The sequence below is a fragment of the Megascapheus bottae genome, chromosome 1, assembly GCF_031878675.1.
Source record: "Megascapheus bottae isolate mThoBot1 chromosome 1, mThoBot2.hap1, whole genome shotgun sequence".
Taxonomy (NCBI): Eukaryota; Metazoa; Chordata; class Mammalia; order Rodentia; family Geomyidae; genus Megascapheus; species Megascapheus bottae.
The window spans coordinates 67573536-67590297 of NC_143509.1; the positions used below are offsets into that span (position 1 = coordinate 67573536).

At 37.2% G+C, this 16762-nt stretch overlaps 1 protein-coding gene across 1 annotated transcript in view; it reads left to right on the plus strand.

Annotated features, from left to right (window-relative positions):
• Morc1 (MORC family CW-type zinc finger 1) overlaps positions 1 to 16762 on the plus strand; it is a 146369-nt gene that overhangs the window by 32289 nt on the left and 97318 nt on the right. The window contains exons 12-14 of the mRNA XM_090330932.1: positions 12030 to 12109; positions 13196 to 13266; positions 15312 to 15376. Of these exons, the coding sequence (XP_090187058.1) occupies positions 12030 to 12109; positions 13196 to 13266; positions 15312 to 15376 (216 nt within the window). The remainder of the gene's footprint in view (positions 1 to 12029; positions 12110 to 13195; positions 13267 to 15311; positions 15377 to 16762) is intronic.

Here is a 16762-nt window from a genome sequence, read left to right on the forward strand (position 1 = left end):
GTACCAAGGAATTGAACCCGTGTCTTAGTGCATGCTAGGCAAGTACTCTACCATTAGGCCAAACTCCCAGCCCCAGAAAGATTTATTTATTTATTTTTAATATTGCAACCAGTACTCAAACTGTATTGATAAGAAACAAAGGCTCACTGAAAAGAAACTGTGTACACAAACACTTAGCAGGGCCAAGCTAGGTAATCACCTGAGTACAAATATATTTTTTTTACTTCAAGTGCTTTAGTTACTATTAGCTTCATTGTTCATTTATTTATCTAATATATTTGAGCTATTAACCACACATACTCTTGCTACACATGAACATGTTAGTCAGTGTATGAAGGTGGTCTTGTGAGGTTTCACTCCTTAGCAGTAATATAGCTGGCTTAGGTTGTGTGAGCAAATTCAGGGCTTCATGAGCCACTTTGCAGACCATGCCTCTATCATTTAGCAATGAATGGCTCTTTATATATGCTTATGTGTGTTGCTCTTGTAGAATTAACCTGTATAAAACACATCTGTTTTTTTAATATGTGTTTATTTTTTATGTTCTAGTATAAGCTTTTTTTTTTTTTTTGGTCTTGGTTCAGGGGCTTGAGCTCTGGGTCTGAACTCTTCAGCTCAAGGCTAGTACTCTACCATTTTGAGCCACAGTGCCACTTCCGGTTTTCTGGTGGTTAATTGGAGATAAGAGTCTCATGGACTTTTGTGCCTGGGCTGCTTTGAACCACGATCCTCAGATCTTAGTCTTCCTCTTGAGTAGCTAGGATTACAGCCAGGAGCCACGGGTGCTTCTTTCTAACATAAACTTTAAAGGTTGAATTTACATATCATAAAATGTATCTTGCACAAGTTTTCATACAATCACAATAGTCATTTCCCCCCCATGATATCTGGATGGTTATTCATTTATATATCACTCAATTATCAAAATCTTCTGTGATTCTGAGATTATACTAGGCACAAAGCACAAAAACTGTAAGATTAATTCTAAGCAGGAATAAACAGTAGATGCTTCCACACTCTCTGTATATGTATGTATTCTTTAACCTTAATTATTCTCTTGTTTTCACCCTCATTCTTTTCCTTGATCTCTACAGTGAGCATGTGGGTTGATTTTATTGTCATCATTTTAAAGAGCCTGTCTTTAACAATGCAGATCTGATGTCCTCTCTCCTGTAGTACAGAAATGCTTTACAACAGTTTCAAGCAAAAGCAGCATTTTGGTTTTACAGTGATACATATAGCTATTAATATTAAAAGTGTAGATCTTTTTATTAGGTGCCCTCATCCAATACCAGCAGATTCCTTAAAAGTTTTCATTTTAATTTCTGAAGATAACCTTTTGAAAGGAAGTATACACAGTCTAAGATGTTTCTCCTATAAGTTAATCTATTCATTCCCTAGTAAATATCAAAGCAAACTTTTTCTTTCATCAGTCTTGTTTCTCTGAAAAGTACCAAGAGTCTCCTGGATCAATCAGTGTTGCTGGTTTTATCAAATCATTATTCCTCTGAGTTTGAGTAAAAAACGACTTAGACCAATGTAAAATATTGATTTGCATTTAGTTTTTGCAAAATGTTTAGTAAATTGCATTTGTTATAAGAAAGTAACGTCTATGAAATGGTGTTGGTTTCTCATCCTAGTATACTTTTATTCACCTTTCAAAGGGATATTCACTGGTATTCACATATATACTGGGAAGTAGGTATAGTTATAATATTTTTCTTTTTTCAGTTGTATCATCATAGTGATAAAGAGGCTGACATTTTTGCCAAGTTTCATTTGGAGCGCTGATAAATTGTTAAATCTGTCACTGTATAAAAATATTTTTTTCTGGTTTATTCTTCAGATCTTGCTCCTCTATTCACTTAGTGAATTTACTCGCATATCATTTCCTTCAGAAGGATGTGAACTTGTTCAAAGTACACTTTATGCATCTATAGAATTATAATGAAACACTCTTGTACTATGGATATGTGCTAATAAAAATAGTAAAAAAATATTTTCCCACATAGATCCCCTAGTGGCACAATCTTACATGTAAGAAATATATGTCTTTTTCTTCTGCTATCTTACTCCAAATGAAATATCCCCTGGTGTTTTTCTTTTAAAAAGGCACCAGAGATCTAATAGCTATATTTAAATAGATTAAAAGCTTGAGATTGAGCCTACTTGACCAAAGCTGGGGCATTTAAAGGCAATTCCTCTGTCCACTGGCCACCTTGGATCCAATAGATTTCTAGATATGAAGTGGGAAGCCAGAGTTACTCTAAAAGAACTATAGAACCCAAAAATAATTATTTATAGCACTACTTCATATTTAATTACTTTCCTACACTTTTGCAACAAACAAAAATACATTTGAATGTAAATGTGTACATTATAATTACCTTAACTACTTTACTCCAGTAACAAAGTCAGATGAAGGCCAGAGTGTCTGAGGAGGTACTTCTAGTACAATGTCATTCATTTCTCTCTTTTGTCTCCAGTATGTATTTTTTAGTGACTTACATAAAAGCCAACAAGCATGCTTCTTGTGCATGCGTGTGTGTGTGTGTGTGTGTGTGTGTGTGTGTGCGCGCGCGTGCATGCGTATGCGCCCGTGTGTGCATGTGCACATGCATGCTGATTCTGGGGCTTGAATTTAAGGCCTGTGCATTGTCCCTTAGCTTTTTCACTGCAGGCTGGCTCTCTATCACTTGAACCATATTATCATTCCAGTATACTTCTTGAATTCATAGTTAACCCAGATGTTGGAGGAATATATATATATATACGTATATATATATACGTATATATATATATATGAACATTAACAGAAATAAGATGTGAAAGAGCTGTAGACCAATATATAAATGTGGCATAGCATATAGATCACCATTTAGATTTAAAAAACATCTTATATAAGAGTGGACATAATGGTGACTTACAAAGATATACTACCTGGGTAGTTAAATTGACCACAAGCTCATGATGTGCCAAGATTGCTTAAAACCGTTCAGGAGTTTCTGAACAGAACGAATTAGTAACAGTGCCAGTGAATTGCATTTATTTACACCAGATCTGCAGTGAGACGAGTAGATAGACATCATTTAGGTGGGACGTAGATTTTCTGAAAAGTATCTAGCTCTTAAGAGAGCATCTCTGGGGTGAGGGGTCATTGTTGGAAGTGAAAACTATGCCATGAAAGACAGAACCCTCTTGGCTGAGTGAAAACATGAATGAAAGGCTATCATGTGGTAGCGATATTCCAGAAGGTACAACCTGGATGAATATAAGACAGAGACAGATAGCTCACCAAATGTTAGGCTGCAAATTGAAAGCATTCCTTGTAAGCCGAGTTTAGGGACACAGAACTTCATGGGAATTGATTAGTTGAATAATAGGGAAGCATAACAGCTGTCTAGCCAACGGCATTAGAGCAGTATTTCCATGGCTGTCTACTGGCCATTCAAACCTTCCTTTGTCTGGACATCAGTCTTTGGTCCAGGTAGATCCCATGATATGCACAGCATGAAGTAGAGCAACTCAGGGGTTTAAGCATGGAGTGGATTAGCGATGTGTAGATTTGTCTTTGGAGAAGTCTAGATAATATGAGAGGTAATTCTTTGGGGAGGAATTGCACTAGATGATTTCTAGGGTCTCTTTTAACACAAGATTTTATACGTCTCTGATTCTGGGAGTTTTTCATATTGCTCAATTAGTATGGACAGATTAATGTGTGGACTTGGTACTTGATCTTAGGAGACGCAAAATCATTCATTTCTTTGGCTTTGAATTCTTTTGCTTTAGTTGAGAAATAACTCTCAGATTTATACTGGCACTAAATCTCTGCACATTAGGAGAAAAGAAGGGAATAAGTTGGCCCCCTGTGAAAGTACTCTAAGGGGAGGCAGCAACGGTTGGAAGAACTCTATTCTTCATTGGTAGACCTTAGGTGTAGACTTCCATCTTGGGAAAGAGCCCAGTAAGATAAATTGGAGGCCTTAGTGGCTTAATAATAAAAGCAACCATTTATTTTTTTTCCTTTTTTTATTGTAATTAGTAAAAGGGTTACATGATATTTGCCAGATAGAAGGTGCATTAATTCACATACATTGATACCCTTTCACATGTCTTGGTACCCATTTCCCTCCCCCCCCCACACTCCCCACCCGTCTTGGTTTTCCCCCCTTCCCTATCAAATTTCAAATATCCAAATACAAATAAATTCAATATATCAGATAACAAAGTGAGATACTATAACAATATGAGATAACCAAGGGACAGCAAAGGAGATGAGAGACAACATAGTACATTAAGGACAACAATTATTCATTATATGGAAAAGCAACCATTTATTATCTCTCTGTCTCTGTGAGTTGATGGTTTGAGAGCAGCTGTATAGTGCTTTGGTCTTAAAGTTTCTCAGATGGGTACCAACAGGCTTTAACTGGGGATCCTGGTGCCTGAATGGAGCTAGAAGACCCAAATCCATGGTCGCTATTCATGTGACCTGCAAATAAGTTGTTCTTTGCAAGGCTTATCTCACACATCTTCCTGAATATTTTTGTGATGTATGGGGTAGGGCTCTGACAGAGTGAGTAATTCAAGAGGACAAAGTGGTAGATGCAAACTTTTTTTTTCCTTTTTTTGGCCAATCTTGTGCTTGGACTCAGCTTGAGCACTGTCCTTGAGTTCTTTTTCTCAAGGCTAGAGTTCTACCACTTGAGCCCCAGCACCATTTCTGGCTTTTTTTTTTTTCTGTGTATATGGTACTGAGGAATTGAACCCAGGTCCTATGCATGCTAGCCAAGCACTCCACCACTAAGCCAAACTCCTGGCCCCAGATGCAAACTTTTACAACCCAGTCTCCAAAGTTCCTTGCCATCACTTCTACAGCACTGTCTTGGTCCCATAGGGAAGCCTAGATTCCGCATGGAGAGCAGTGCACCAAGGCATACATAGCCAGAGGCAAACTCTCCCTTCCTGGGAGACTTCCAGGAAAGTGAGTTTCCTAGAGAGTCATAGAAGCATTGTGGTTTCAGAAGAATACGGTTTTATGGAGAAAGGATAATAATTACCAAGTTAGTAATAAAGAGAAGTAGAGTGTAGAGCATGGTAATAGAGAAGAAATTAGTTAGATGGGGGCAGATCAGCTGGGTCTGGAGCAATGTGATGGGGAGGCGGCTGTCTTGAGAATGAAGTGACTTCCAGGCAATAATCATTGCTTGATGTTTAGATTTTTTGTTTGCCAGTCCCAAGGTTTGAGCTCAAGGCCTGTGTACTGTCCTTGGGTTTTCTCAAGGCTAGCACTCTACCACTTGAGCCACAGCACAACTTCTGGCTTTTTTCTATGTATGTAGTATCAAGGAATTGAACCCAGGTCTTTGTTCATGTTAGGCAAGTACTCTACCACCAGGCCCCACTCCTCGTCACTGATAGTGGAGAATTGATTTTATGGGACAAGAAGGGAGGAGAGAAGGTTAGTTAGGCTAGAGAGAATTACTGGAGAAATTAGAGGAGAAATGACAATGGCTTGATCTCTGGGAGTGGTGTCTAGTGTCCAGGTGCAGAGGGTTTGGGTATGAAGAGAGAAGGAGATAGGGAAGGAAAAAAGAGATTGGGAGAAGGGAGAGGAGAACAGAGGGGTTTTGAAGTTTTGTACCTAAAGAAAGCAAGAGAATGAGGGAGGAGCAGTTATAAGGATTGGGAGTAATAGCTGATGATGTTTCCTCCAGTTCATTCTGGACACACTAAGTTTGAGTTCTATTTGATATCTAGGGTCTAGTTGGCAGCAATATTCTTGATCTTGCTTCATTATGTATTGTGAGGCATAACTAGGGACTTTAGCTATTTTATAATATGATTAAGGTAAATTCCCATAATTTAAAAAATGAAGTAATTACAGTATATGTTAGTTGGGGTGAAGTCATTCTGTGAGGGCTGACATTTCAGTGGCCAATGCACTACCTGGTTGTGTGCATCTCAAGGTCCACGTGGCCACTAACATTAACCGCTCTCCCTCCTACTCACAGTGAAGTCCCCATCTTCATGCAAGCTCTCTGTAATATACCTGTAATACCTCTCCCTAGCTTAGCAGCAGCTGCTGCTCTCTGTCCTCATGGAGTCAGCCTGGCAGTCTCCCTGGCTTTAAACCTTTTTTCTCCTCTTGAACATGTGTGATGTACTTTATCCAGCCTAGACATCTAACAGTATAGAATGAAATTATAATACACAAGAATAGACTAATTTGCTGCATTAATAAAAGCTTAGAGCTGTCATCATCCATAGTTTTATTCCAACTTAAATTTAAAAAATCATATTTGCTAATAGCCAACACTTTTGGACAAATGAATAAGTGTCTAAGTTGAATGATGATAAAAGTTTAAAGTTTTCCAGATTGTTTTGATCAAATTAGTCACTCAAAATGCTGTATTATACTGTACTCTACTTGTGTAATAAAGCCTTGAAAATCATTTAGTGTTTCTTCATATTTTTATGTTCTCTAGAGGGTAGTGTTTTACTCTTAAAATAGTAAAGTTAAAAAATACTCAGCAGTACAGGATTAGATACAGCAAAAAGTCAAATAGCTAAGAGCTGCCTTTTCCATGTTTTCCCTTCTGTATACTTGCAATTCACTAGTTCTCAAAAGGGAACCTCTGTTAGGAGGTCAATAATGATACATCCAGATGCTTTCCACATTTACATATATTTGTGCACATTCGCATACACACAGAATTTTCCTCAAGTATTAAATTTTATGCAGTTTATTTTATCCACATACAATTGTGTCTTGGAGATTTGTCATTGCTAAATATATCATGTAGTATTCTGGCTTATTTAAATGAATATGCATTGACAATTTAAGGTTTTTCATTGTTACAAACAGTGCTACAGTGGACATGCCTGGAAACATTTAGATACATTGGATTTGAATAATAACTATTTGAATTATATGCTTATGCTCATATGCAGTTATTTTATAGAAAGGATGATAAATGTAATGTATAGAATCCATTTGCACAATTAGATTTGATAGCTGGTTTTAAATTACCCTCAAAGAGGTAAGAACCAGTTTATTCTCATATGGCAGTATGAAAGTCTACTCCTCATACCATACCAAATCAGTACTTGGCAGAAACACTATTTTCTTTTAAAAGTTTTATCCAAAAAGCAAAATTTTCATTGCCCTCTATAATTTTCATAGACTTTACATTTTGTAGCACTTTTAGAAAGAAAGAATCCAAGGTAGCTATGACTCAAAATGAAAATTTGAATGGAATTTTGTTGATGGAAAGTTGTAGGAAAGTAGAAGATGAAATCTGTAAAGTCACATTCCCAGATCCTTGGAGTTCAAGGAGACAAGTTGGGGGGTAATGTAGTAAAAATTCAATATATATCGTATAAAACTTGGAAAAGTGATGGAAGGGGTAGGTTGTGAGATGAGTGAGAATGTTGGAAGGGGTGACATTGATCCACATGCATTGTACTCATAAACTACTTTGTTGAGTGGCAACTGCTGTGTACAACTACTTAAGTTGCATGTTTTCCTTAGAATGTGCCTGTAAATGTAGAAGTAACTGGGTGGCATCTATGTGGTTACAAATGAACTAACTGACGTAGAATTGAATGTATGGTGAAAGACAATGGTATAATTCTTTAGAATGACTAATTGAAAACCTAATAAAATAAGTACCAGGAAATGGGTACTTGCAGAGTGATGAGGCAAGAGGAGAAGGGTAGAAGAATAAACAGGGGAAATGAGTAGAATGCAGACAAGAATGCCTTGTATAAGCCACAGAACTGAGAAAAACAAGGGAGAAGGTGGGTCAAAGAGGGGGTGGAGATATTGAAGGGATATGTATCAAGAGGCATTATATACACAAATTGCTTTGCTAAATGGCAAAAATTCAATACATAACCTAAAAATTAAGAAAACTAAGGTGAGGGGTGGGGTGGGAGTAGAGGGTGAGAATGTTGAAAGTGGTGACACTGAGTAAGAGGCACTGTATTCATACACTGCTCTATTGAATGGCAACTCCCTTATACACTGCTTGAAGAAAATAAAATATATATATATAAGTATATTTAAGAATAAAAAAATTGTAACGAACAATTGTAAACAGTTAAGTGTGAAGCCGTGTGCAGATTGTAAACAGTTAAGTGTGAAGCCGTGTGCAGATTGTAAACAGTTAAGTGTGAAGCCGTGTGCAGATTGTCTGAGATCAGGTTATCTCATTGATGCATCTTTTTGGTCCTTGTTATTTAAATTAAGTACTAGTGAAGAGTCTTCATCTTTTGTGTTCTCTTCACTTTCTGTAAAATTCTTCAGTAATCTAATTTAGATCATCTTTGATGAATTATCCCTTCAGTCAGACAATCTCCACTTGATTTTATTTTGATTGCAAAATATGATTCAAAATAGACAAAGTAGGGTACCAAGACATGTGAAAGGGTATCAATGTATGTGAATTAATGCACCTTCTATCTGGCAAATATCATGTAACCCTTTTACTAATTACAATAAAAAAAAACAAACAAAATAGACAAAGTAGGTGATGAGAATGTGATTTTTGAAAACAAATAATTCCAGGATACAGTGACCAAAAATTGTGTACTTTAAAACAGGGTTTACTGTTCTTTAAATGTAATAGACTAATTTAGGCTCCTCATAGGTGGTAACTTAGATGAATAATGTTCTTTGTAAGAGAAAATCAAAGAAACAAACTGATAATTACTTTACCTTAGATTTTTATAGGTATTTCTTCCCTGGAGTATAATCTTTCTGAAAAATGAACTTTAGAATTAGCAATAGCAAATGCAGTTCATTGGTCAGTATAAGTTGAAATTATTTTAAACTACTGTGGTAGATGAATACAGGGTGATCTTTAGTTATTTTTTTGCTGTTATTTCTTTTTTTCACTGTTGTTATGGTACATCATACCTAGTCCTGGAGCATACTAAGTAAGCAGTTCACCAGTAAGCCATACCACCAGCCAGAAAATACATTTATTTGCTTATTATTTTAGCTTAAAAAAAAAGAAGTCTGAATTTCTACAAGTCGTTCAGATTCTTAGAAGAAATGTACTTCATCTAGCAACTCATTTCATTTCTCATCCTCAGTGTATTTCTTCTTGAAACACAGTTTGAGGGTAACTAGATAATAATATAACACAGATATTAAGAACTTGCTGTGAGCTAATGTTGTTTGATGTTCTTTCACTGTATTTACATTTTTATGTCTGGTTAATGCCCTGATGAGATACATAGGCACTGTTACCATCCATTTAGGGATGAGGAAATGGAGTCATAGGAAGCACTGAGTCAGCCAGTATGGGAAGAGGTCCATCTCAGCCTTGACCTCAGGCAGGTGAACTCTAGATTGTCAAATACAACATTTGATCCTGAAGCACTCTTGCCTTGAGGGCTTTGTGAAGATAAAGAAAGAGAACCTGCAGTAAGCAAACCTTAAATAAACTCTGACTTATTTTTTTTTAAAGCATTTAAAATTCTGTGTGACTTGTATATACCAGCCATCAGTGAACATTTCCATTACCACTTAAATTATTTGGAAGTCAGAACATATAAAAGCAATTGTATACCAGGCCAGAATTGAAAGGCTGTTGCTTTAAATTCCCGAGGTCACTAACCTTTTCTCTTTAAAGGGCTGGAGAGTAGGCACGTACACAGGGACACATTCAGTCCACATACATATTCAGTTTAAAGATGCATAAAATGTTGAAGGTCTTTTCTTAGGTCTGAGGCTATATCACAAGAAACGAGTAGCCTAGTTTTTAGCCTCTGGGATGCATTTTGTGTATAGCTTTTGTAGACTTAGGAACATATGGATTGACTCTTCTCCCCTCCTGAATGTATATATCATTTTATGCATGTTAAAACACTTTGGCTTCAAAAAAAATGATCTCCAGGTCTTTATCTGCTTCCAGCCCCAACTGTGATACCTTTATTAATCAGAGTAATCCAAAAAAACAGCAGAGCCAATAACATAGTGCATTTTATTATGGCAATTACCTCATGGGGGGACTGAGGAGTTGATGAACTTCCAGTCAGCAGTTCAGCCTTACTTTAAAGGCCTAAGAACCCAGGGAGCAGATGGAGCCATTTGCGTTCTGAGGATAAAGGATCAAGAGCTAGAGCAGAGAGATGAAGAAAGCTGCTGTGTGAGTTCTTGAATAGAGACTTCAATAACCTGAATTTCCAGTGTCTCATAGCAGATGAAATTTGATGTTACAGCTGCGGCAGAAGTTGAGGAAGCCTTCCTTTGCCTTTTTGTTTTCCTTGAAGTAGATGAGCAGCCATATCGGTGAGGGTGATCTTTTTGTGGGTTTCCTTCCTCAAATGTCAATCCACTCCAGGGACAGCTTTGGAGACATATCCACATGTAACCTCTACCAGCTATCTGCACATTCCTTTAGCCTAGTCGAGTTGACTGTGTAAAATTAGCTATGGTATACCTCTGTCAACAGTGAAGATATTTATAAAGAGAGTGAGTCAGGAGCTGGTGGCTTATGCCTGTGATCCTGGCTACTGAGGAGGCTGAGATCTGATGATTATGGTTCAAAGCCAACTTTGACAGGAAAGTCCATGGACTGGCAAGAAAAATAAATAAATAAAAATTTAAAAGTGAAGTTAAAAAACTCTTGAATCTTACAGGGTATGGGGCAAAAGTGTAGATATATGTAAATATAGGTCTATAAAAGCTAGGCATGGAGGCTTACACTTGTAATCTTAGCTATGTGAGAAACCTTATGTGGAAGAATAAAATAAAAGCAGAAATGCCTGGGGCCATAATTCAAATGATACAGCAAGGGTGATACCCTATGTTCAAATTCCCACTAACCCTTCGTCACATAAAAGGATTAAGTATACAAAGCTTTGGGTTTTCTCAAACAAAATAATACTGTGGAATATTTTTTTCTTTTTCTTTCCTTTTTTTTTTTCTTTTTCTTTTTTTCTTTCTGTCAGTCAGGGGCTTGAAATCAGGGCCTGGGCACTGTCCTTGGGCTTTTTCAAGGCTAGTATACTTTACCACTTGAGCCACAGCACCACTTCTGGCTTTTTCTGTTTATGTGGTACTGAGGAATGGAAACCAGGGCTTTGTGCATGCTAGACATGCACTCTACCACTAGATTACACTCCCAAGCCCTCTAGATATTTCTTCTTCTTTTTCTCTTCTTCTTTCTTTCTTTTTTCTTCCTTTTTTTTTTTGTCAGTTGTGGCCTTGAACTTGGCTTGGGCACTGTCACTGGGCTTTCTCAAGGCTAACACACTTTACCATGAGCCATACTCACAGCCCATCTGGAATATTTCTTTTCATAATGACAGCAAGCAATAAAAAAATTTCAGGCATTTCCTACAGCAGATGCTCATAGATTCAGATATGTTCATTGAGCCTGTTATTTGAAGAGCTTTCTTACCTAGACTTTGCTCTCTGGAAGTTTAGGTACACATGCACATATTCTTTTTCCTTCTTCCTTGATTGTTCTGGAGTGTCTTCATTGCCACTGAAACAATAGGTCTTGAAAGTGAGGTTTTTTGAACACTAAAATAGAAAGTGTGCCTTTTATGGTTGAAAATGCTATTTTAAGTGCGTGTTTCTGAGGGTTCAGTAAGAAATAATTGTTTGGGGACTTAGAGAAGCAGTTTATCCAATGTCAGTGATAAATCTGAGTAAAAGAATTGTGCATGTTAATAAACCAATTTCACAGTGGAACAGCAGCATGGCTTTTTTTTTAAAGAAAATTATCCCATTTTATATGTATAAGTGAACACGTGTGTAGGCAGAGATTTTCTTATCTTACTCCTAAAGTTCCCTAACAAAAAAGTAAAATTACCAAGAATTAAAAGGCAAGGGATTTCTTTAGAGGTATCAAGTTGGCTAATTTGCCATCTGGATGTAACTTGTGTGATGAATCTTTCTTAATAATTACATATCTCTCCAGTGTATAGTTGTACCCAAAGAATATTCTCTTATTATATACTTTAAAGTGGTAATCTGACTTGATGATGTTCTTTTTTTTCCTTTGTAGAAAGTATCTGTATGTCACATCTTCTTTTAAAGGAGTATTTAAAAGTGAAGTTAAAAAGGCAGAAGAAGCAGTAAAGTTTGGTATGTGATTATTTGAGGTCCACATCATTATTGTCTATTTACTCAGCAGATTCTGATTGCTCACTTATTCTTAGATGTACACTGCTCTAGGCATTGTGGGAATCAAATGTAACTCCTACCTCAAATGTCTTCACACATGGGAGAGTTGGTTTAATTATGTGACTTCCCATGTGCAGTCTGAGTCTGACTATGGTTGTAATCAATCGATTCATATTTAGAACTCTACTTGTCAGGATGATCCTAGTAGATCCTAGTAGAGACCAGTCTTGATCCACTTTAAGTAGAGTGCTGTCCACATTTGCTTTTTCCACAGCAAGGACAAGTCTTCTATTCTCCAGTTTTCTGTGAATAGAAGCAGTTCATTCATTTTGGAGCATTTTTACTTAGCTAAAGGTTGACTCAAACTTTTGCATTTATAAATGTAAACTTATATCCTATAAATTATCATGTCTTACCAGGCACTGGTGGCTCATGCCTATACTCTTAGCTACTCAGGAGACTGAGATTTGAGGATCATGATTCAAAGCCAGCCTGGGCAGAAAAGTCCCTGTGAGACTCTTTTTTTTTTTTTTTTTTTTTTTTGCCAGTCCTGGGCTTGAGCTCAGGGCCTGAGCACTGTCCTTGGACTTTCTCAAGGCTAGAGCTCTACCACTTGAGCCTCAGCACCACTTCCGGCTTTTTTCTATGTATGTGGTACGAGGAATCAAACCCAGGTTTTCATGCATGCTAGGCAAGCACTTTAACCACTAGGCCAAACTCCCGGCCCCCTGTGAGACTCTTATCTTCAACTAACCACTCAAAACTGGAAGTGGTGCGGTGGCTCAAGTGGTAGAGTGCTAGCCTTCAACACAAAGAGGTTTAGGGACAGCACACAGGCTTTGAGTTTAAGTCCCACAACTGACAAAAAAAGTCATGTCTAAGAGGAAGCTTAATAGAAAGAAGATTTCAAATGCAAACAACTATGGTTGTCTGAGACCATATCTTTATGCTATTCTTACTGGTTTTGGCTCCAACTATGGACAACATGCCCCTAAAAATTGCCTGCAAGGGTTTCACTGCTTTATAACTGTTTTCTTTTGCTTCCAGCTGAACTTCTATTGAAAGAAGCGCAAATCAAAACAAACCAGCCTAACACAATTTCATTGCCTTCTGCCAAGGTAGGACATGTAAAGAATCATCTTCTTAAATGGCTGACAGTATCATTAGCTTTTCCCAGTGCCTAGTTGTCTCTTACCATTTGCTTCCTAAACTTGTAAGCATAGGTGACCTTAGAAGATTAAGTTGTTTCTAACACAGGTAAACAGACTAGATAGATGAATGCAGAGAAACAGGAAACCCAACAAGAGGAGCTGGAGAGTGCAAAGATGAACAGAACGTGTGGTGAATTTAGAACAATGCAGAAGAGCATTATAACCAATTTCTTTAAAATGAAAAAGAAAATAATGCAAGAAAGGGAGGGAATAATGAAAAGCTAGCAGATTAAACAAAAATCTAGCCTAATAAGTCTCTCTATTCAAATTATGGCTCTTCGTGGATGTCCATAAATGGGGAAGGCAACATGAAGAGTAATAAGCAATCTTGCTTTCTAGTGCTAGGAATTATATTCCGTAATTATGAATATTAATATCAGTACTTCCAGCTTATCCAAGCTCTTTTCTTGTGAGCTGCTTCACACAGTTCATAAACATTCTCTGTAATCCCCATGGGTATACCCATGGGTAAGACAAGTTAGAAGGAACTATATTATTAATTATAACACATTGCAGCTAAGAGAAAAAGACTTCGGCTACAGGGTATATGTTGTAAGTTTTTGCTAACTTTTGCCAAAAATATGGCAAATCATGAGCACCATATTATTTGTTGGTGTACAGAAGGAAAGGCAAGAAAAGGCTTCACTTTATCCTCTGCCACAGAGTAAATATACAAATCCTATTCAGTAATTTGCACACAAATTTGCAAGGACCAGGGCTGTATCTGACAGTCTTCTACCCAATAGGCATGAGTAAGGAATGAAATCAGAGAGTAATGTGCATGGTATCCCAAATCGAAAACTAAGTCATGTTTTTTTCCAGATTCTTATTTTTTTCCTTTTATTCATTTTTAAAGTTAAAGGTAAATCTGTCTCACAGTAACTGATTTTTGTTTATGATTTAACTTTGTCTCCCCCTATTTTGTCTCTAAGATATCAATACCCTTGGCCTTCTGTATTTGAGAGTGGAGAGAGACACTCTTCTCATAGGTCACATTCTTGCTTTCTTCTTGCCTTAGCTTGCTGTTTTCCATGTCTTTTTCGTGGGCACTCTGAGTGCCCTTCCAGGAAAGGTGGGCCTGGCTTTGAGCAGCTTGCTTTGTTGTTCTGAAGAACCCTCATCCACTTTCATGCAAAGAAGAGGGCAGAGCAGAATGACCTGAACTTTTGACCTGTTAAATGCTCTTAGGCAGTAGAATTTGAAATGAAAATACTTACCCACTATTTCTCATGTTCTTGAAAGACAATGAAATGGTAGTCTGCTAGTGCTGTGTCCCTCAAAAGAGGTGTCTGTCTTTCACCTAAGTGAGTGAAACTTACTCAGGGTTGATTCTTATTTGTAAAGACAAATAGTTTCTGTCTGGCCAGAGCTTAATAGTAGACATAGGGTGGTGAGACAATATATCAAGTGTAGATTAGGGAGACAAACTAGGGGCTGGCACTGGAGCTCTCTTAAAAGAAAAGAAAAGAAGCCCAAGTATTCTATAATGGAAGATTTGGTGGGGGTACTAGGAAGAAGTATCCAGAATTTTGTGCTAATGATGTTATTTTCTTTTGACTGCTAATGAAATTTATTAATTGCTTTCTTTTTCTTAATTATGCCACACATTTGAGCATTCATTGTTCTCATAAACAAAAGCTAGAGCTCAGATACATTAAATAAGTCACCCAGATCTTCATATTGTTTGTTGCAAATCTATTGTGCCATTAGAGGGAGTAAAAATTCTGTAAACACAGAGAAGAATTTGAATATGTATCTCAGGAGAAGAGTGGGTAGAGATTTGGTTTATTTTCTTAGCTCTCAAGTGTATACCAGAACCTATGGCGTGTCCATTGTGGTTGGTTGTGTTAGGCAGTTGAGTTCTATTGTCATTCTCGAACAGTCCAGTATTTGCTGGCCCTTTGTTAATTCTATGGCTTTATTTTCTCTCTCAACCAAATGCACTTCTCCAGAATGAGTTACAGAAAGCTTTGGAAGACGTAGAAGCAAAGCGAGAGAATCTTAAAGGGAAACAGAGGTAAGACTTAAGATTTTCTTGTGACAGGGTCCTCTGTGCTGCAGTAAATCAAGTTCTGATTTCTGAGTAGGCAGCTTTAGTGCCCATAGTGGTGGCTTCTCTTTCTCGGTTTGTGATATCTCATCGTGTTAATCCTAATAGAGCTACGTCTCTCCAGCTGAGGTAAGAGATATCAGATGTTTTTAAAGTATAGAGTGGAAAGTACACAGATGTGTAGTCTGCAAAGAGAAATTCAATTTTTGGTAGTTTAGGTAATGATGTCTAGATGAAGTGATGTGCCCATAGGATCACCAAATAAATTCACTGTCCCTCTCCTTTTCATTTAAATTCTGAAGGATTGGTTCCAGTTTCCTTTTGTGGATGGTAGGTTAAAGTACCACTTACATCTAGTTAAATGACACTATGTTAGAAAGGAGCTATACAACTTGTGGAGGAAGTGGGTTGGGAGGGGGAAATGGGGAGAAATGAGGAAGAGGGTGACATAGGGAATGTGGCTTAGTGGTAGAATGCTTGCCTACAATGCATGACGTAAGCCCTGGGGTCAATTCCTCAGTTCCACATAAACAGGAAAAGCTGGAAGTGGAGCTGTGGCTCAACTTGTAGAGCATTATCCTTGAGCAAAAGAAGCTCAGGGTTAGTACCCAGGCCATGAATTCAAACCCCAGGCCTGGGGAAAAAAATAATCACTGCTGTCTGAGAGACTTTGGAAATGCTAATGTCTTTTGCTGAGAAAGTTTTGCTTGTAGGAGAGAATGATTGTATCCAGGTGCTTTGCTTAGGTCCCAGCCGCTTCCTGTTTCTTCACATTCTGCTACATCTCAAGTTTTGTTTTATGTGTTCAATGGAAAGTACTTTAAAACATAGTGTGGAGGTACAGAGTCAGAAAGACAAGAGTTCATATCCATTGCCCTTGTAAACATTCCTTATTGGTTTTATTAACCTCCAAGTTTTTGAAAATGTTAGAAAGGAAGCTAAAGAATTTATTTGACTAATTTTAATCTACGTTGGATATTTATAAATGCGAGAACTTACTGCAAGCTAGAAATGACATAGTATTGGAAACATCTGAAAGTTTGTAAGTACTAAATTTTCATTAACACACACCCCCCCCCATAATATAGGTACTATATTAGACCAGTTAATAGTTCTGAACTATTTTGGTGTTCTCTTAATTTATATGAATTTAAATTGGTAGACTTGGCTTTTGAATCAGTGGGCACTTGTGTTGACTGGTATAGTTTTTTTCAACTTAATATTAATGCCAAATACTTGGTTGTAAAGAGATACTGTATAGCATATCCAGATACATATCAATTCTTCAATGCTTATCTTCTGGGTTTAATCATTATCAGTTTTTTTTTTACCTATTATTATGACTTGATGAAA